The sequence below is a fragment of the Oncorhynchus mykiss genome, chromosome 5 (assembly GCF_013265735.2).
Source record: "Oncorhynchus mykiss isolate Arlee chromosome 5, USDA_OmykA_1.1, whole genome shotgun sequence".
NCBI classification, from domain to species: Eukaryota; Metazoa; Chordata; class Actinopteri; order Salmoniformes; family Salmonidae; genus Oncorhynchus; species Oncorhynchus mykiss.
In genome coordinates, this window is record NC_048569.1 from 12,179,221 (window position 1) to 12,194,368 (window position 15,148).

General features: G+C 42.5%; 1 protein-coding gene across 2 annotated transcripts in view; it reads left to right on the plus strand.

Annotated features, from left to right (window-relative positions):
• Window positions 1-1,547: 1,547 nt before the first annotated feature.
• The window catches only part of slc12a2 (solute carrier family 12 member 2), an 80,475-nt gene continuing 66,874 nt past the window's right edge, over window positions 1,548-15,148 (plus strand). For both annotated transcript variants that reach the window (XM_036976792.1, XM_036976793.1), the window contains exon 1: window positions 1,548-2,637. In XM_036976792.1, coding sequence (XP_036832687.1) covers window positions 2,101-2,637 — 537 coding nt within the window. In that variant the 5' untranslated portion in view covers window positions 1,548-2,100. The remainder of the gene's footprint in view (window positions 2,638-15,148) is intronic.

Sequence of the window (15,148 nt, forward strand, 5' to 3'; positions counted from 1 at the left end):
GCAGACCTCCAGACCATTGAAGTGGAAAACTTAGAAGTTGCAACCAAATGATGGACATTGGACAGTAGTGTATTATGCAGTGAGGAAAGAAAGCTATGGGATTAATGGAAAAAAAAATCAACAGACAATCATAGGGCTCCGATTAATAATGTATTGTTCTAAATGCACTTGTCATTCATTAAAATGTCATAATCAATCACGATGATGTCTTCATGTGGTGCGGATGGATTTTTATATTATACATTGCCATTTAAAATCCCCTCTATTGCCAATATCCTGTGGAAACATATTTCACATTTCCAATATTAATATCCCATATTCCCAACTTTAAGCCCCAACTGTTTTGTTAACAAGGACATTGGTTGACTTGGAGAGGGTAGATAGGGTTGTTGGGTGGGAAGGGTCAGGAATTAGGGGTGTGGTGTCACATTGCTGACAATCCATTGATATGAGTGTGATCTATGGTATGCATGTGGATGTAACAGTAAACAAGCCCTCAGCATTGTGCATTGGACACAGCTCTTCTCCAGACAGACATCCAAAGGTCCTTATTACGCGTCAGAAAGGTAGCCTGCAAAAAAATACTACAAACCCATGCAATCTGATGTCTTTGTTTCTTCTGTATCTAATCTAGACTATAAACGACAACACAGATTAAATATGTCTTTAATGTATGTGTCAAACTCATTCCACGGAGGGCCGAGTGTTTGCAAGTTTTCAATCCACCCTTGTACTTGATTGATAAATTAAGGTAACTAATTAGTAAGGAACTCCACTCACCTAGTTGTTTACGTCTTAATCGAAAAGAATAACCAAAAACCCTGCAGGTCCTCCCTAATGGACCGTTTTCTGCTGGACAAATGTAACAATGAATACCAACATTTACAACAAGTTTAGGGTGGCCCTAATTGTGCATGTGATAAACAAAAAGTACAACGGCTGGTGCATTTGACCCGGCCAACCACCAAACAGAGACCAATTGCTGTTCGGTGTAATGTAAACCGTAAAAAATGTTTTAACATACCGTACATGACCATAATGTGTGGGCTAGTGGACCAATCCAAAAAGCATTCTATTTTGGACACATAACTCACTTGTAACTTTGAAATTACAAAAATTATTGAATTAAATTGCGATAAACTCAAACCAAATCCTTGGTTTTGTCTGGACCTGCAAGTGACACTATAAATTGACACTTAGTACTTCAAAATTGTTATATATTTTATATTATTTTAATGTGTGTGTAATATATTTTCTATGATTAGAACGTGTGAGGCAACTTTAATTTCATTATCATTTTCCTTCTCTGTGGTTTGGGATGATGTATACAGTATTTACCATTCGCAATTGCACGAAAGTTAACCACATTTTTGCATATCTATAGGTGATGTTATTAGAATGATTGTACTTTTTTCTCTACCTACAGACTCTGGAACATCCTTTGTATTACGTAAAAAAAAAAAAACATACCTCAGTGCAAAAAAAACACGCTGTGCTGAAATCTCGCGAGCTCTACCTTCCGTTTGGAACCCACCCTAAAGCGTTGCCTTACTGCAGTGTGTATATATGAGCGAGGCGAGGGTTGTTTTGGGAATCTCGGAAGAGTTGCGGCAAGGTCGATAGAGCATCCAAGTCTTAAAAAAACATCACATCGCGGATTTTATTCGCTTTCGTACAAGTGTGCGGAAAGCTAGAGGACCGAGAGGCTACTCGGAGATTTCATCTCTTGATGAGTAGCGTTGGCTAGGGCTGAAAGTTGATGCCTTTTTTAATCTCTGAGAGTGTATACTGAGACAGCTAGCAAGCCACCCTTCTCCATTTGTAGCTCTGCATGTTTTGTGGTTGTGCTACCTTTTTGAGAGAGGCAGAAGTGGCATTCGGCTTTTTCTGAATTCGAAAGCACCGCGTTTCTCTGGGACCAACTATCCAGACGGTCTTCCACCACTTGGGCGGTACCAGGAGTGTGAGCTGACTACTTATATGTCGGAAAGAACCGGGGTTTAGAAGCGGTGTAGTTTTGCTATTGCACACGAGTTGTGCCGGACATTTAGCTAGGATTTTTCCCCTTAAAAGGTCCTTCATTTACCGGTAATATTTGCAATGTCGGCGCCATCCTCCTTGCCTCCCGCCCAGGGAGAGAACCCCGCGCCAGAAAATGAGGGTCTGGCCGTGGATACAGGTTTGAAGCCCGCCGGCCCGACACCCAGCTCGAGTCGGTTCCAGGTGGACCTGGTGGCCGAAGCAGCCGGTGCCGCTGATAAAACGCTCGCATCTGGCGATAAAGACGCTCCCGCACCCGAAGGTTCGGAGCAAGCGGCGGGTGGCGAGGAGGCAAAGGGTCGGTTCCGTGTGGTGAACTTTGTAGATCCGAGTGGAGCAAGCCCTCCAGAAGCAGTGCCCGCTGAAGGTTTCCAGAATGGAGACACCGTGATGAGTGAGGGCAGCCTACATTCTTCGACAGGAGGCCAACATCACTACCATTACGACACCCATACAAACACCTATTACCTAAGGACTTTTGGTCACAACACCATCGATGCCGTGCCGAACATCGACTTCTACCGGCAAACTGCTGCGCCTCTGGGGGACAAGCTGATAAGACCCACCCTTTCGGAGCTGCATGACGAGCTAGACAAAGTAAGCAAACTCATGGCTTTGACACGGATGCTAGCGCGTGCTAGGACAGAGCACACATGGGGCGCCACTGCTGCATCAACGTTCCAAGCTTGTGGGGCGTCAATTTGTTAGCTTTAGTTTCTGTATTTAGACCACGTTGTGGTCAGTGGATCATTTTACAGTCTCATGCTCGTTTATTGTACTTGGTAGAAAGGATGGCTAGCTACATGCCTGTCATTAGCAACATTGGTGGGATGTCGGTGTGGAACAGAGGAACTGTGCGCATTCTTCAATAGAAACGCATGTGGATAGGCTCCACCACGTATTCATTGTACTTGAATGATGTCGTCACACATTATTTGTCAGTGTTACGTAGCGCATAGAATGCATGGTTTCGGGTCACAAGAATGAAAGCTTTTGTCACAAAGTAGGAAATTGGAATCAGGAATTGACAAAATTATGTTTTACTTAGCAAAAACACATTTGTTTACCTAGCTATGGCAAGTCATCGATATTTCGGTGTATTTTGATAGTTCCCAACTGAGTAATATATTAGAGTAGCTAATATTTCCAGAATATGTCCAACAATTGTGCGCACGTGAGACTCCCACTAGGATGAACACAACATTTATCTCGCAGCTCAGCTATCCGTTACACTGTATCTAACTAGGCCTACTTATAATCAGTCATTCTGGTAGAGCTATTATTTAAGTATTATACTGGCGTTAGTTATGCAGTTGTATTCACAGGATAGGTTGAAGTGTATTTGCTTGGATACATTTTACTTGGCTATTGATGTGGTCTGTAGACACCCGGACTTCCTGCTTTGTAATACGAGACGTTTTCTGACCTGTCCTAATTTTAAATTAACTTACCTGATAATGTTAGGGGGCGGCAGGGTAGCCTAGTGGTTAGAGAGTTGGGCTAGTAACCGGAAGGTTGCAAGTTCAAACCCCTGAGCTGACAAGGTACAAATCTGTCGTTCTGCCCCTGAACACTGTTCCTAGGCCGTCATTGAAAATAAGAATTTGTTCTTAACTGACTTGCCTGGTAAAATAAAATAGTTACAGCTAAGTAATACCATTTCTGTGTCTAGTAGCTTATGGGTTTATCTAAGTACTGATGTAATCTTTTACACTTGACCATGACAAATGAATCCCAAGCACGAACGAATATTTGGTCAGCAAATCTATGTAAATCCTACTTTATTTAAAACTTGCCCCCAATAATAACCCAAACGTGTCTCTCAATTCCAGAGCATTACTGCTAAGCATTGACACATTTCCCTGGCATTGAGATGGCATGCCAGTCCTGTGCTCTTCATATCGTTCTGTAAAACATATTGGCGGATGAAAGAAAAACAACTGAAGGCCGTGTGCCATGTTGACATTCCATGGGCCATTATGTCTTGGAGACTGGTAAGCGGGCGGGGGCGTTCCTGACTGACACATGGGAGGTTAACTGGCAGCATGACCTCTTCCTTTATCCATTAGCCTTTGTCTAGGCTCCATATCTCCAGACATACATTTCCACTTTTCACCCATGTCTTCTCAATACCTACATTTTTTGCAGTCATTTTTGTTGTATTCTAGTGGTGTCCATTCGAGCTGCCAGTGAGTATGGAGACCGTTCCCATATGGCTTTTATAACCACACGCCTTACAGCTTGTATGTAGAGAACATGCTTATGATATTGATAAGGCATGTGGGCTAATATATTTGGCATGATGAACTCATGAAGCGACAACCCTCTACATCAGGGCTGTCAAACTAATTCCATGGAGGGCCTAGTGTCTGCTGGTTTTTATTTTCTATTTTCAATGAAGCCCTAGACAACCAGGTGAGGAGAGTTCCTTACTAATTGGTGACCTTATTTCATCAATCAAGTACAAGAGGTGTGAAAAATCTGCAGACACTCTACCATCTGTGGAATGAGTGACACGTGCTCTACATGGTAACTGACCTACTGTATGTCCTTGAGGGCATTTGTGTGCCATGCTCTTGTGGCCCAATATTGGCTACACAAGGAATAACAGTTAATTCGTAGTCAAGACTGAGATTATTTTCTAGTCTTGTTACAATCGCCACTTCAGTTTCCTACTATAGATCTGTGGTCGTCTCCTTATCCCGGAATATATCTCAGCAGCACAACACATTGCCATAGACATTTTGAGATTCAGACAGGCTCTGTTTGAATACATATTAAAGGCATGCATTAGTTATGTAACTTGAACAAAAATATAACACAAAATGTAAAGTGTTTGTCCCATGTTTCATGAGCAGAAATTAAAGTTCCCAGAAATGTTCCATATGCACAAAAAGCTTATTTCTCATTCTTTGCACTAATTTCTTTACATCCCTGCTAGTGAGCATTTTTCCTTTGCAAAGATAATGCATCCTTAACAAGTGTGGCATGTATGCAGTTTTGTCACAACACAATGCCACAGATTTGAGGCAGTGTGCAATTGGCATGCTGACTGCAGGAATGTCCACCAGAGCTGTTGCCAGAAAATGTAATGTTAATTTCTCTACCATAAGCCGCCTCAACATCATTTTAGAGAATTTGGCAGTACATCCAACCGTTCTCACAACCGCAGACCACGTGTAACCACACCAGCCCAGGACCTCCACATCCGGCTTCTTCAGTTGTGGGATCGTCTGAGACCAGCCACCCGGACAGCTGATGAAACTGGGTTTGCACATCCAAATAATTTCTGCACAAACTGTCAGAAACCGTCTCAGGGAAGCTCATCTGTGTGCTCATTGTCTTGACCTGACTGCAGTATGGCATTGTGACTGACTTCTGGGGGCAAATGCTCACTTTTGATGGCCATTGGCACGCTGGAGAATTGTGCTTTTCATAGATTAATCCCGGTTTCAACTGCAACGGGCAGATGGCAGAGAGTGTATGCCGTTGTGTAGGCGATCGATTTGTTGTGAACAGAGCGCCCCGTGGTGGGGTTATGTTATGCGGAAGCATAAGCTACGGCCAACAAGCACAACTGCCTTTTATCAATGGCAATTTGAATGCACAGAGATGCGTGACAAGATCCCGAGGCCCATTGTTGTGCCATTCATCCACCGCCATCACCTCATGTTTCGACATAATGCCCCATGTCGCAAGTATCTGTACACAATTCCTGGAACCTGAAATTCTTCCATGATCAGACATTTCACCCATTGAGCATGTTTGGGATGCATCGATGTGTACGGCAGTTTCTGCCAATATCCAGCAACTTCACACAGCCATTGAGGAGCGGGACAACATTCCACAGGCCACAATCAACAGGCTGATCAACTCTATGCGAAGGAGACGTCTCACTGTATTAGGCAAATGGTGGTCACACCAGATACTGACTGGTTTTCTTATCCACGCCCCCCCCCCCCCCCCCCCCCTGAAGTATCTTGGACCAACATATGCATATCTGTATTCCCAGTCTTGAAATCCATAGATTAGGGCCTAATTTATTTCAATTGACTGATATCCTTATATGAACGGTAACTCAGTAAAATCTTTAATTGTTGCGTTTTATATTTTTGGACCGTGTAGCTCATGTCTAGTTTTTAGCCTTGTGTACATACTTTATGTGGATTGTGTAAATTCTGCGTACATTAGGAAAGTATTCAGACCTCTTCCCTTTTTCCACATTTTGTTACGTTACAACCTCATCCTAAAATTGATTTAAATACATTTCACCCCCCCCCCCCCCCCCCCCCACCCCCACCCCCCTCATCAATCTACACACAATAACCCATAATGACAAAGTGAAAATGGGTTTAGATTTCTTTGCGAAAGAATTAAAAACGGATACCTTATTTACATAAGTGTTCAGACCCTTTGCTATGAGACACAAAATTGAGGTCAGGTGCATCCGGTTTCCATTGATCATCCTTGATGTTTCTACAACTTGGAGCCCACCTGTGGTACATTCAATTGATTGGACATTATTTGGAAAGGCACACATGTCTCTATACATTTGAAGTCTGAAGTTTACATACACTTAGGTTGGATTCATTAAAACTCGTTTTTCAACCACTCCACATGTCTTGTTAACAAACTATAGTTTTGGCAAGTCAGTTAGAACATCTACTTTGTGCATGATAAGTCATTTTCCAACAATTGTTTACTGACAGATTATTTCACTTAAAAATAAGTTGAAAATGAGTGTGTTCTTAACTGACTTGCCTAGTTAATTAAAGGTAAAAAAAAAAATCGGCAAATTGGTGCCCAAAATTAGATTGTTATGAGAACTTGAAATCAACCCTAATTAATCGCCCATTCCGATTAATCGGTCGACATTTAGACTACGGTTTGCCACTGGACCTGGGGACGGAGATCGTACTTTTTGGTGAAATGTTCTCTGGTCTGATGAAACAAAATCATAACTGTTTGGCCATAATGACTAGAGGTAGACTGATTTTTAAAAATGTTTTATATATATTTTTATACCTTTTTATTTAACTAGGCAAGTCAGTTAAGAACACATTCTCATTGACGGCTTAGGAACGGTGGGTTGACTGCCTTGTTCAGGTGCAGAACGACAGATTTTCACCTTGTCAGCTCGGAGGATCCAATCTTGCAACCTTACAGTTAACTAGTCCAACGCAATAACGACCTGCCTCTCTCTCGTTGTACTCAACAAGGCCTGTTATGCGACTGCAGTAAGCCAAGGTAAGTTGCTAGCTAGCATTAAACTTATTTTATAAAAAAAACTATCAATCATAATCACTAGTTAACTACACATGATTGATGATATTACTAGATATTATCTAGTGTCCTGCGCTGCATATAATCTGACTGAGCATACAAGTATCTGACTCAGCGGTGGTAGGCAGAAGCAGGCGCGTAAACGTTCATTCAAACAGCACTTTTGTGCGTTTTGCCAGCAGCGCTTCGTTGTGCGTCAAGCATCACGCTGTTTATGACTTCAAGCCTATCAACTCCCGAGATGAGGCTGGTGTAACCGAAGTGAAATGGCTAGCTAGTTAGCGCGCGCTAATAGCGTTTCAAACGTCACTCTCTCTGAGCCTTCTAGTAGTTGTTCCCCTTGCTCTACATGGGTAACGCTGCTTCGATGGTGGCTGTTGTGTTGCTGGTTCGAGCCCAGGGAGGAGCGAGGAGAGGGACGGAAGCTATACTGTTACACTGGCAATACTAAAGTGCCTATAAGAACATCCAATAGTCAAAGGTTAATGAAATACAAATGGTATAGAGGGAAATAGACCTATAATTCCTATAATAACTACAACCTAAAACTTCTTACCCAGGAATATTGAAGACTCATGTTAAAAGAAACCACCAGCAGTTCTCATGTTCTGAGCAAAGAACTTAAACGTTAGCTTTCTTACATGGCACATACAGTGCCTTGCGAAAGTATTCGGCCCCCTTGAACTTTGCGACCTTTTGCCACATTTCAGGTTTCAAACATGAAGATATAAAACTGTATTTTTTTGTGAAGAATCAACAACAAGTGGGACACAATCATGAAGTGGAACGACATTTATTGGATATTTCAAACTTTTTTAACAAATCAAAAACTGAAAAATTGGGCGTGCAAAATTATTCAGCCCCCTTAAGTTAATACTTTGTAGCGCCACCTTTTGCTGCGATTACAGCTGTAAGTCGCTTGGGGTATGTCTCTATTTTGGTTTCATCTGACCAGAGCACCTTCTTCCACATGTTTGGTGTGTCTCCCAGGTGGCTTGTGGCAAACTTTAAACAACACTTTTTATGGATATCTTTAAGAAATGGCTTTCTTTTTGCCACTCTTCCATAAAGGCCAGATTTGTGCAATATACGACTGTTTGATTGTTGTCCTATGGACAGAGTCTCCCACCTCAGCTGTAGATCTCTGCAGTTCATCCAGAGTGATCATGGGCCTCTTGGCTGCATCTCTGATCAGTCTTCTCCTTGTATGAGCTGAAAGTTTAGAGGGACGGCCAGGTCTTGGTAGATTTGCAGTGGTCTGATACTCCTTCCATTTCAATATTATCGCTTGCACAGTGCTCCTTGGGATGTTTAAAGCTTGGGAAATCTTTTTGTATCCAAATCCGGCTTTAAACTTCTTCACAACAGTATCTCGGACCTGCCTGGTGTGTTCCTTGTTCTTCATGATGCTCTCTGCGCTTTTGACGGACCTCTGAGACTATCACGCCCAATTTTTCAGTTTTTGATTTGTTAAAAAAGTTTTAAATATCCAATAAATGTCGTTCCACTTCATGATTGTGTCCCACTTGTGGTTGATTCTTCACAAAAAAAATACAGTTTTATATCGTTATGTTTGAAGCCTGAAATGTGGCAAAAGGTCGCAAAGTTCAAGGGGGCCGAATACTTTCGCAAGGCACTGTATTGCACTTTTACTTTCTTCCCCAACACTTTTGTTTTTGCATTATTTAAACCAAATTGAGCATGTTTCATTATTTATTTGAGGCTAAATTGATTTTATTGATGTATTATATTAAGTTAAAATAAGTGTTCATTCAGTATTGTTGTAATTGTCATTATTACAAAAAAACTAAATTGGTCATATTAATCAGTCTTTTTTGGTCCTCCAATAATCGGCATCGCTATCGAAAAATCATAATCAGTCGACCTCTAATAATGACCATCGTTATGTTTGGAGGAAAAGGGGGGAGACTTGCATACTGAAGAACACCATCCAAACCGTGAAGCATGGGGGTGCCAGCATCATGTTGTGGGGTGCTTTGCTGCAGGAGGGACTGGTGCACTTCACAAAATAGATGTCATCATGAGTTGGGAAAATTATGTGGATATATTGAAGCAACATCTCAAGACATCAGTCAGGAAGTTTAAGCTTGGTTGCAAATTGGTCTTCCAAATGGACAATGACCCCAAGCGTACTTCCAAAGTTCTGGCACAATGGCTTGAGAACAACAAAGTCAAGGTATTAGAGTGTCCATCACAAAGCCCTGACCTCAAACCTATAGGAAATTTGTAGGCAGAACTGAAAAAGCATGTGGGAGCAAGGAGGCCTGCATAGCTGACTCACTTACACCAGCTCTGTCAGGAGGAATGGGCCAAAATTCACCCAACTTATTGTGGGAAGCTTGTGGAAGGCTACCCAAAACGTTTGACCCAAGTTCAACAATTTAAAGGCAATGCTACCAAATACTAATTGAATGTATGTAAACTTCTGATCCACTGGGAATGTGATGAAAGAAATAAAAGCTGAAATAAATCACACTACTATTATTGATATTTCATATTCTTAAAATGAAGTGGTGATCTTAACTGACCATACTCTGATTAAATGTCAGGAATTGTGATAAACTGAGTTGAAATGTACTTGGCTAAGGTGTATGTAGACTTCTGACTTCAACTGTAAGATCTCACCGTTGAAAATGCATGTCAGGGCAAAAACCAAGCCATCAGATCGAAGGAATTGTCAGTGGAATTCCGAGACCGGATTGTGTCGAAGCACAGATTTGGGGAAGGGTACCAAAATAAATAATTCTACAGCATTGAAGGTCTCAAAGAACACAGTGGCTTCAATCATTCTTAAATAGAAGTTTGGAACCACCAAGACTCTTCTGGTAGCTGGCTACCCGGCCAAACTGAGCAATCGTGGGAGAAGGGCCTTGGTCTGGGAGGTGACCAAGAACCCAATGGTCACTCTGACAGAGCTCCAGAGTTTGTCTTTGTAGATGGGACAACCATCTCTGCAGCACTCCACCAATTAGGCATTTTATGCTAATGGCCAGCTGGAAGCCACTCCTCTGTAAATGGCACTTGACAGCACGCTTGGAGATTCTCTTGTCTGATAAAACCAAGATGAAACTCTTTGGCCTTAATGCCAAGCGTCACGTCTGGAGGAAACCTGGCACCATCCCTATGGTGATGCATTGTGGTGGCAGCATCATGCTGTGGGGATGTTTTTCAGCTGCAGGGACTGGGAGTCTAGTCAGGATTGAGGGAAAGATGAAAGGAGCAAAGTACAGAGATCCTTGACCTCAGACTGGGGCGACGGTTCACCTTTCAACGGGACAACGACCTTAAGCACACAGCCAAGACAATGCAGGAGTGGCTTTGGGACAAGTCTCAATGTCCTTGAGTGTCCCAACCAGAGCCTGGACTTGAACCCGCTCGAACAGCTCTGGAGAGACCTGAAAATGGCTGTGCAGCAACGCTCCCCATCCAACCTGACAGAGCTTGAGAAGATCTGCAGAGAAGAATGGGAGAAATCCTCCAAATACATGTGTGCCAAGCTTGTAGAGTCGTACCCAAGAAGACTGATGTAATCGCTGCCAACGGTGCTTCAGCAAAGTACTGGGTGTAAAGGGTCTGAATACTTATGGAAATGTACTATTTCCATTTTTTTTCTTCTATAAATTAGCAAAGATTTCTAAACCATTTTTTTGCTTTGTAATTATGGGGTATTGTGTGTAGATTGGGGGGAACAATTGTAATACATTTTAGAATAAGGCTGTAACGTAACAAAATGTGGGAAAAGTCAAGAGGTCTGAAATGCACTGTATATTTTGTCCACTTACCCGGTTTTCTGTCTGTGTCCTGTTTTATCGTGGCGGCAACGTTTCAGTCAAATTCCTGTACATGCAAATGTACAGTGCCTTGCGAAAGTATTCGGCCCCCTTGAACTTTGCGACCTTTTGCCACATTTCAGGCTTCAAACATAAAGATATAAAACTGTATTTTTTTGTGAAGAATCAACAACAAGTGGGACACAATCATGAAGTGGAACGACATTTATTGGATATTTCAAACTTTTTTAACAAATCAAAAACTGAAAAATTGGGCGTGCAAAATTATTCAGCCCCCTTAAGTTAATACTTTGTAGCGCCACCTTTTGCTGCGATTACAGCTGTAAGTCGCTTGGGGTATGTCTCTATCAGTTTTGCACATCGAGAGACTGACATTTTTTCCCATTCCTCCTTGCAAAACAGCTCGAGCTCAGTGAGGTTGGATGGAGAGCATTTGTGAACAGCAGTTTTCAGTTCTTTCCACAGATTCTCGATTGGATTCAGGTCTGGACTTTGACTTGGCCATTCTAACACCTGGATATGTTTATTTTTGAACCATTCCATTGTAGATTTTGCTTTATGTTTTGGATCATTGTCTTGTTGGAAGACAAATCTCCGTCCCAGTCTCAGGTCTTTTGCAGACTCCATCAGGTTTTCTTCCAAAATGGTCCTGTATTTGGCTCCATCCATCTTCCCATCAATTTTAACCATCTTCCCTGTCCCTGCTGAAGAAAAGCAGGCCCAAACCATGATGCTGCCACCACCATGTTTGACAGTGGGGATGGTGTGTTCAGCTGTGTTGCTTTTACGCCAAACATAACGTTTTGCATTGTTGCCAAAAAGTTCCATTTTGGTTTCATCTGACCAGAGCACCTTCTTCCACATGTTTGGTGTGTCTCCCAGGTGGCTTGTGGCAAACTTTAAACAACACTTTTTATGGATATCTTTAAGAAATGGCTTTCTTCTTGCCACTCTTCCATAAAGGCCAGATTTGTGCAATATACGACTGATTGTTGTCCTATGGACAGAGTCTCCCACCTCAGCTGTAGATCTCTGCAGTTCATCCAGAGTGATCATGGGCCTCTTGGCTGCATCTCTGATCAGTCTTCTCCTTGTATGAGCTGAAAGTTTAGAGGGACGGCCAGGTCTTGGTAGATTTGCAGTGGTCTGATACTCCTTCCATTTCAATATTATCGCTTGCACAGTGCTCCTTGGGATGTTTAAAGCTTGGGAAATCTTTTTGTATCCAAATCCGGCTTTAAACTTCTTCACAACAGTATCTCGGACCTGCCTGGTGTGTTCCTTGTTCTTCATGATGCTCTCTGCGCTTTTAACGGACCTCTGAGACTATCACAGTGCAGGTGCATTTATACGGAGACTTGATTACACACAGGTGGATTGTTTATCATCATTAGTCATTTAGGTCAACATTGGATCATTCAGAGATCCTCACTGAATTTCTGGTGAGAGTTTGCTGCACTGAAAGTAAAGGGGCTGAATAATTTTGCACGCCCAATTTTTCAGTTTTTGATTTGTTAAAAAAGTTTGAAATATCAAATAAATGTCGTTCCACTTCATGATTTTGTCCCGCTTGTGTTGATTCTTCACAAAAAAAATACAGTTTTATATCTTTATGTTTGAAGCCTGAAATGTGGCAAAAGGTCGCAAAGTTCAAGGGGGCCAAATACTTTCGCAAGGCACTGTATATGGTGAAATGAAGGTGATTTTTGTGATTCTTCTTTCCTTCCTTAAAGTAGATTAAGGATTGATCTGTACTGCTTTCGCCCAGCCAACTCTTTCCTAATCTGTTTACTTCAAGAAAGCAAGGAAGACTGTTTTTTTTCCTGTTCCGAACAGGGCCTTAGTCGGCACATTTTGTTTTAGATGTCACCATTTTTGTCCTGGATGCATCAGTTGAACATGTGCCATTTTTGGCCACATGCTTGCCTTTGTACACGAGCAGCTGTACACTGGCAGCTGTCAGTAACTGGACACTGGTAAAATGTACTTGTTTTGCTATGACAATAAATATAGATGTCACTTTTTTCTCTGCATGCATGCATGGAATGCTGAAGCTTAGCATTCACTGCCATGTAGTAAAATAGCATAAAGTAAATCCCAAACCCTAGGCTCTTAGCTATCGATGGCAATCAAGAGGGTGACACGCTGTCTAGACATCCAAGGTTTTAATGAAAAGTAGTGTCCTATTGGTCCAAGGTCATGTAGTTGGCAGAGCATCCCTATTGAATGCATTTTAGAACTAGTCAGGTACTATTAAATGTTATTTCATCACCTTAGAATGACTTGTGCTCGTGGCGTTAACTGATACACATGGTTCAAAACATGAGGGCATTTGCTGTAGCTGGCAGTTGCCCACATATGCTATATGTTCTAGTCAATACATGTCAGTGTATTATGTCTGTCTGTAACAGTGTGTTATATCTGATTTGTATTTTAATGTTTTAAGGAGCCCTGGAAGATTAGTCAAAATGAGGACTAAAAGAGAATAAAAGAACCCTCATCCTCAACGCTAGATTATTTTTTTTGCTCTATGCCACAGAGGAAGCATTCAAATGCAGTCTGTTCATTCTAGTTGCTTCAAGATCTCAACATGGTATTGTTTTTTTTACATATATATATGCGCGTGTGTGTGTGTGTGTGTGTGTGTGTGTGTGTGTACTGCTCAAAAAAAATTAAGGGAACACTAAAATAACACATCCTAGATCTGAATGAATGAAATATTCTTATGAAATACTTTTTTTCTTTACATAGTTGAATGTGCTGACAACAAAATCACACAAAAATTATCAATGGAAATCAAATTGATCAACCCATGGAGGTCTGGATTTGGAGTCACACTCAAAATTAAAAGTGGAAAACCACACTACAGGCTGATCCAACTTTGATGTAATGTCCTTAAAACAAGTCAAAATGAGGCTCAGTAGTGTGTGTGGCCTCCACGTGCCTGTATGACCTCCCTACAACGCCTGGGCATGCTCCTGATGAGGTGGCGGATGGTCTCCTGAGGGATCTCCTCCCAGACCTGGAGGGCTGCGCCCCCCCCCCCCCCCCCCCAAATAAATGCCACCCCACACCATGACTGACCCACCGCCAAACCGGTCATGCTGGAGGATGTTGCAGGCAGCAGAACGTTCTCCACGCCGTCTCCAGACTCTGTCACGTGCTCAGTGTTAACCTGCTTTCATCTGAGAAGAGCACAGGGCGCCAGTGGCAAATTTGCCAATCTTGGTGTTCTCTGGCAAATGCCAAACGTCCTGCACGGTGTAGGGCTGTAAGCACAACCCCCACCTGTGGACGTCGGGCCCTCATACCACCCAGCAGAAACAATGCACATTTGTGGCCTGCTGGAGGTCATTTTGCAGGGCTCTGGCAGGGCTCCTCCTGCTCCTCCATGCACAAAGGCGGAGATAGCGGTCCTGCTGCTTGGTTGTTGCCCTCCTACAGGCCGTAGGAGGGCAACAACCAAGCAGCAGGACCGCTATCTCCGCCTTTGTGCATGGAGGAGCAGTCTCCACGTCTCCTGATGTACTGGCCTGTCTCCTGGTAGCGCCTCCATGCTCTGGACACTACGCTGACAGACACAGCAAACCCTCTTGCCACAGCTCGCATTGATGTGCCATCCTGGATGAGCTGCACTACCTGAGCCACTTGTGTGGGTTGTAGACTCCGTCTCGTGCTACCACTTGAGTGAAAGCACCGCCAGCATTCAAAAGTGACCAAAACATCAGCCAAGAAGCATAGGAACTGAGAAGTGGTCTGTGGTCACCACCTGCAGAACCACTCCTTTATTGGGGGTGTCTTGCTAATTGCCTATAATTTCCACCTGTTGTCTATTCCATTTGCACAACAGCATGTGAAATTTATTGTCAATCAGTGTTGCTTCCTAAGCGGACAGTTTGATTTCACAGAAGTGTGATTGACTTGGAGTTACATTGTGTTGTTTAAGTGTTCCCTTTTATTTTTTTGAGCAGTGTATTTTTTTATTTTATCAGTAGAGCGAACTAATGATGGAA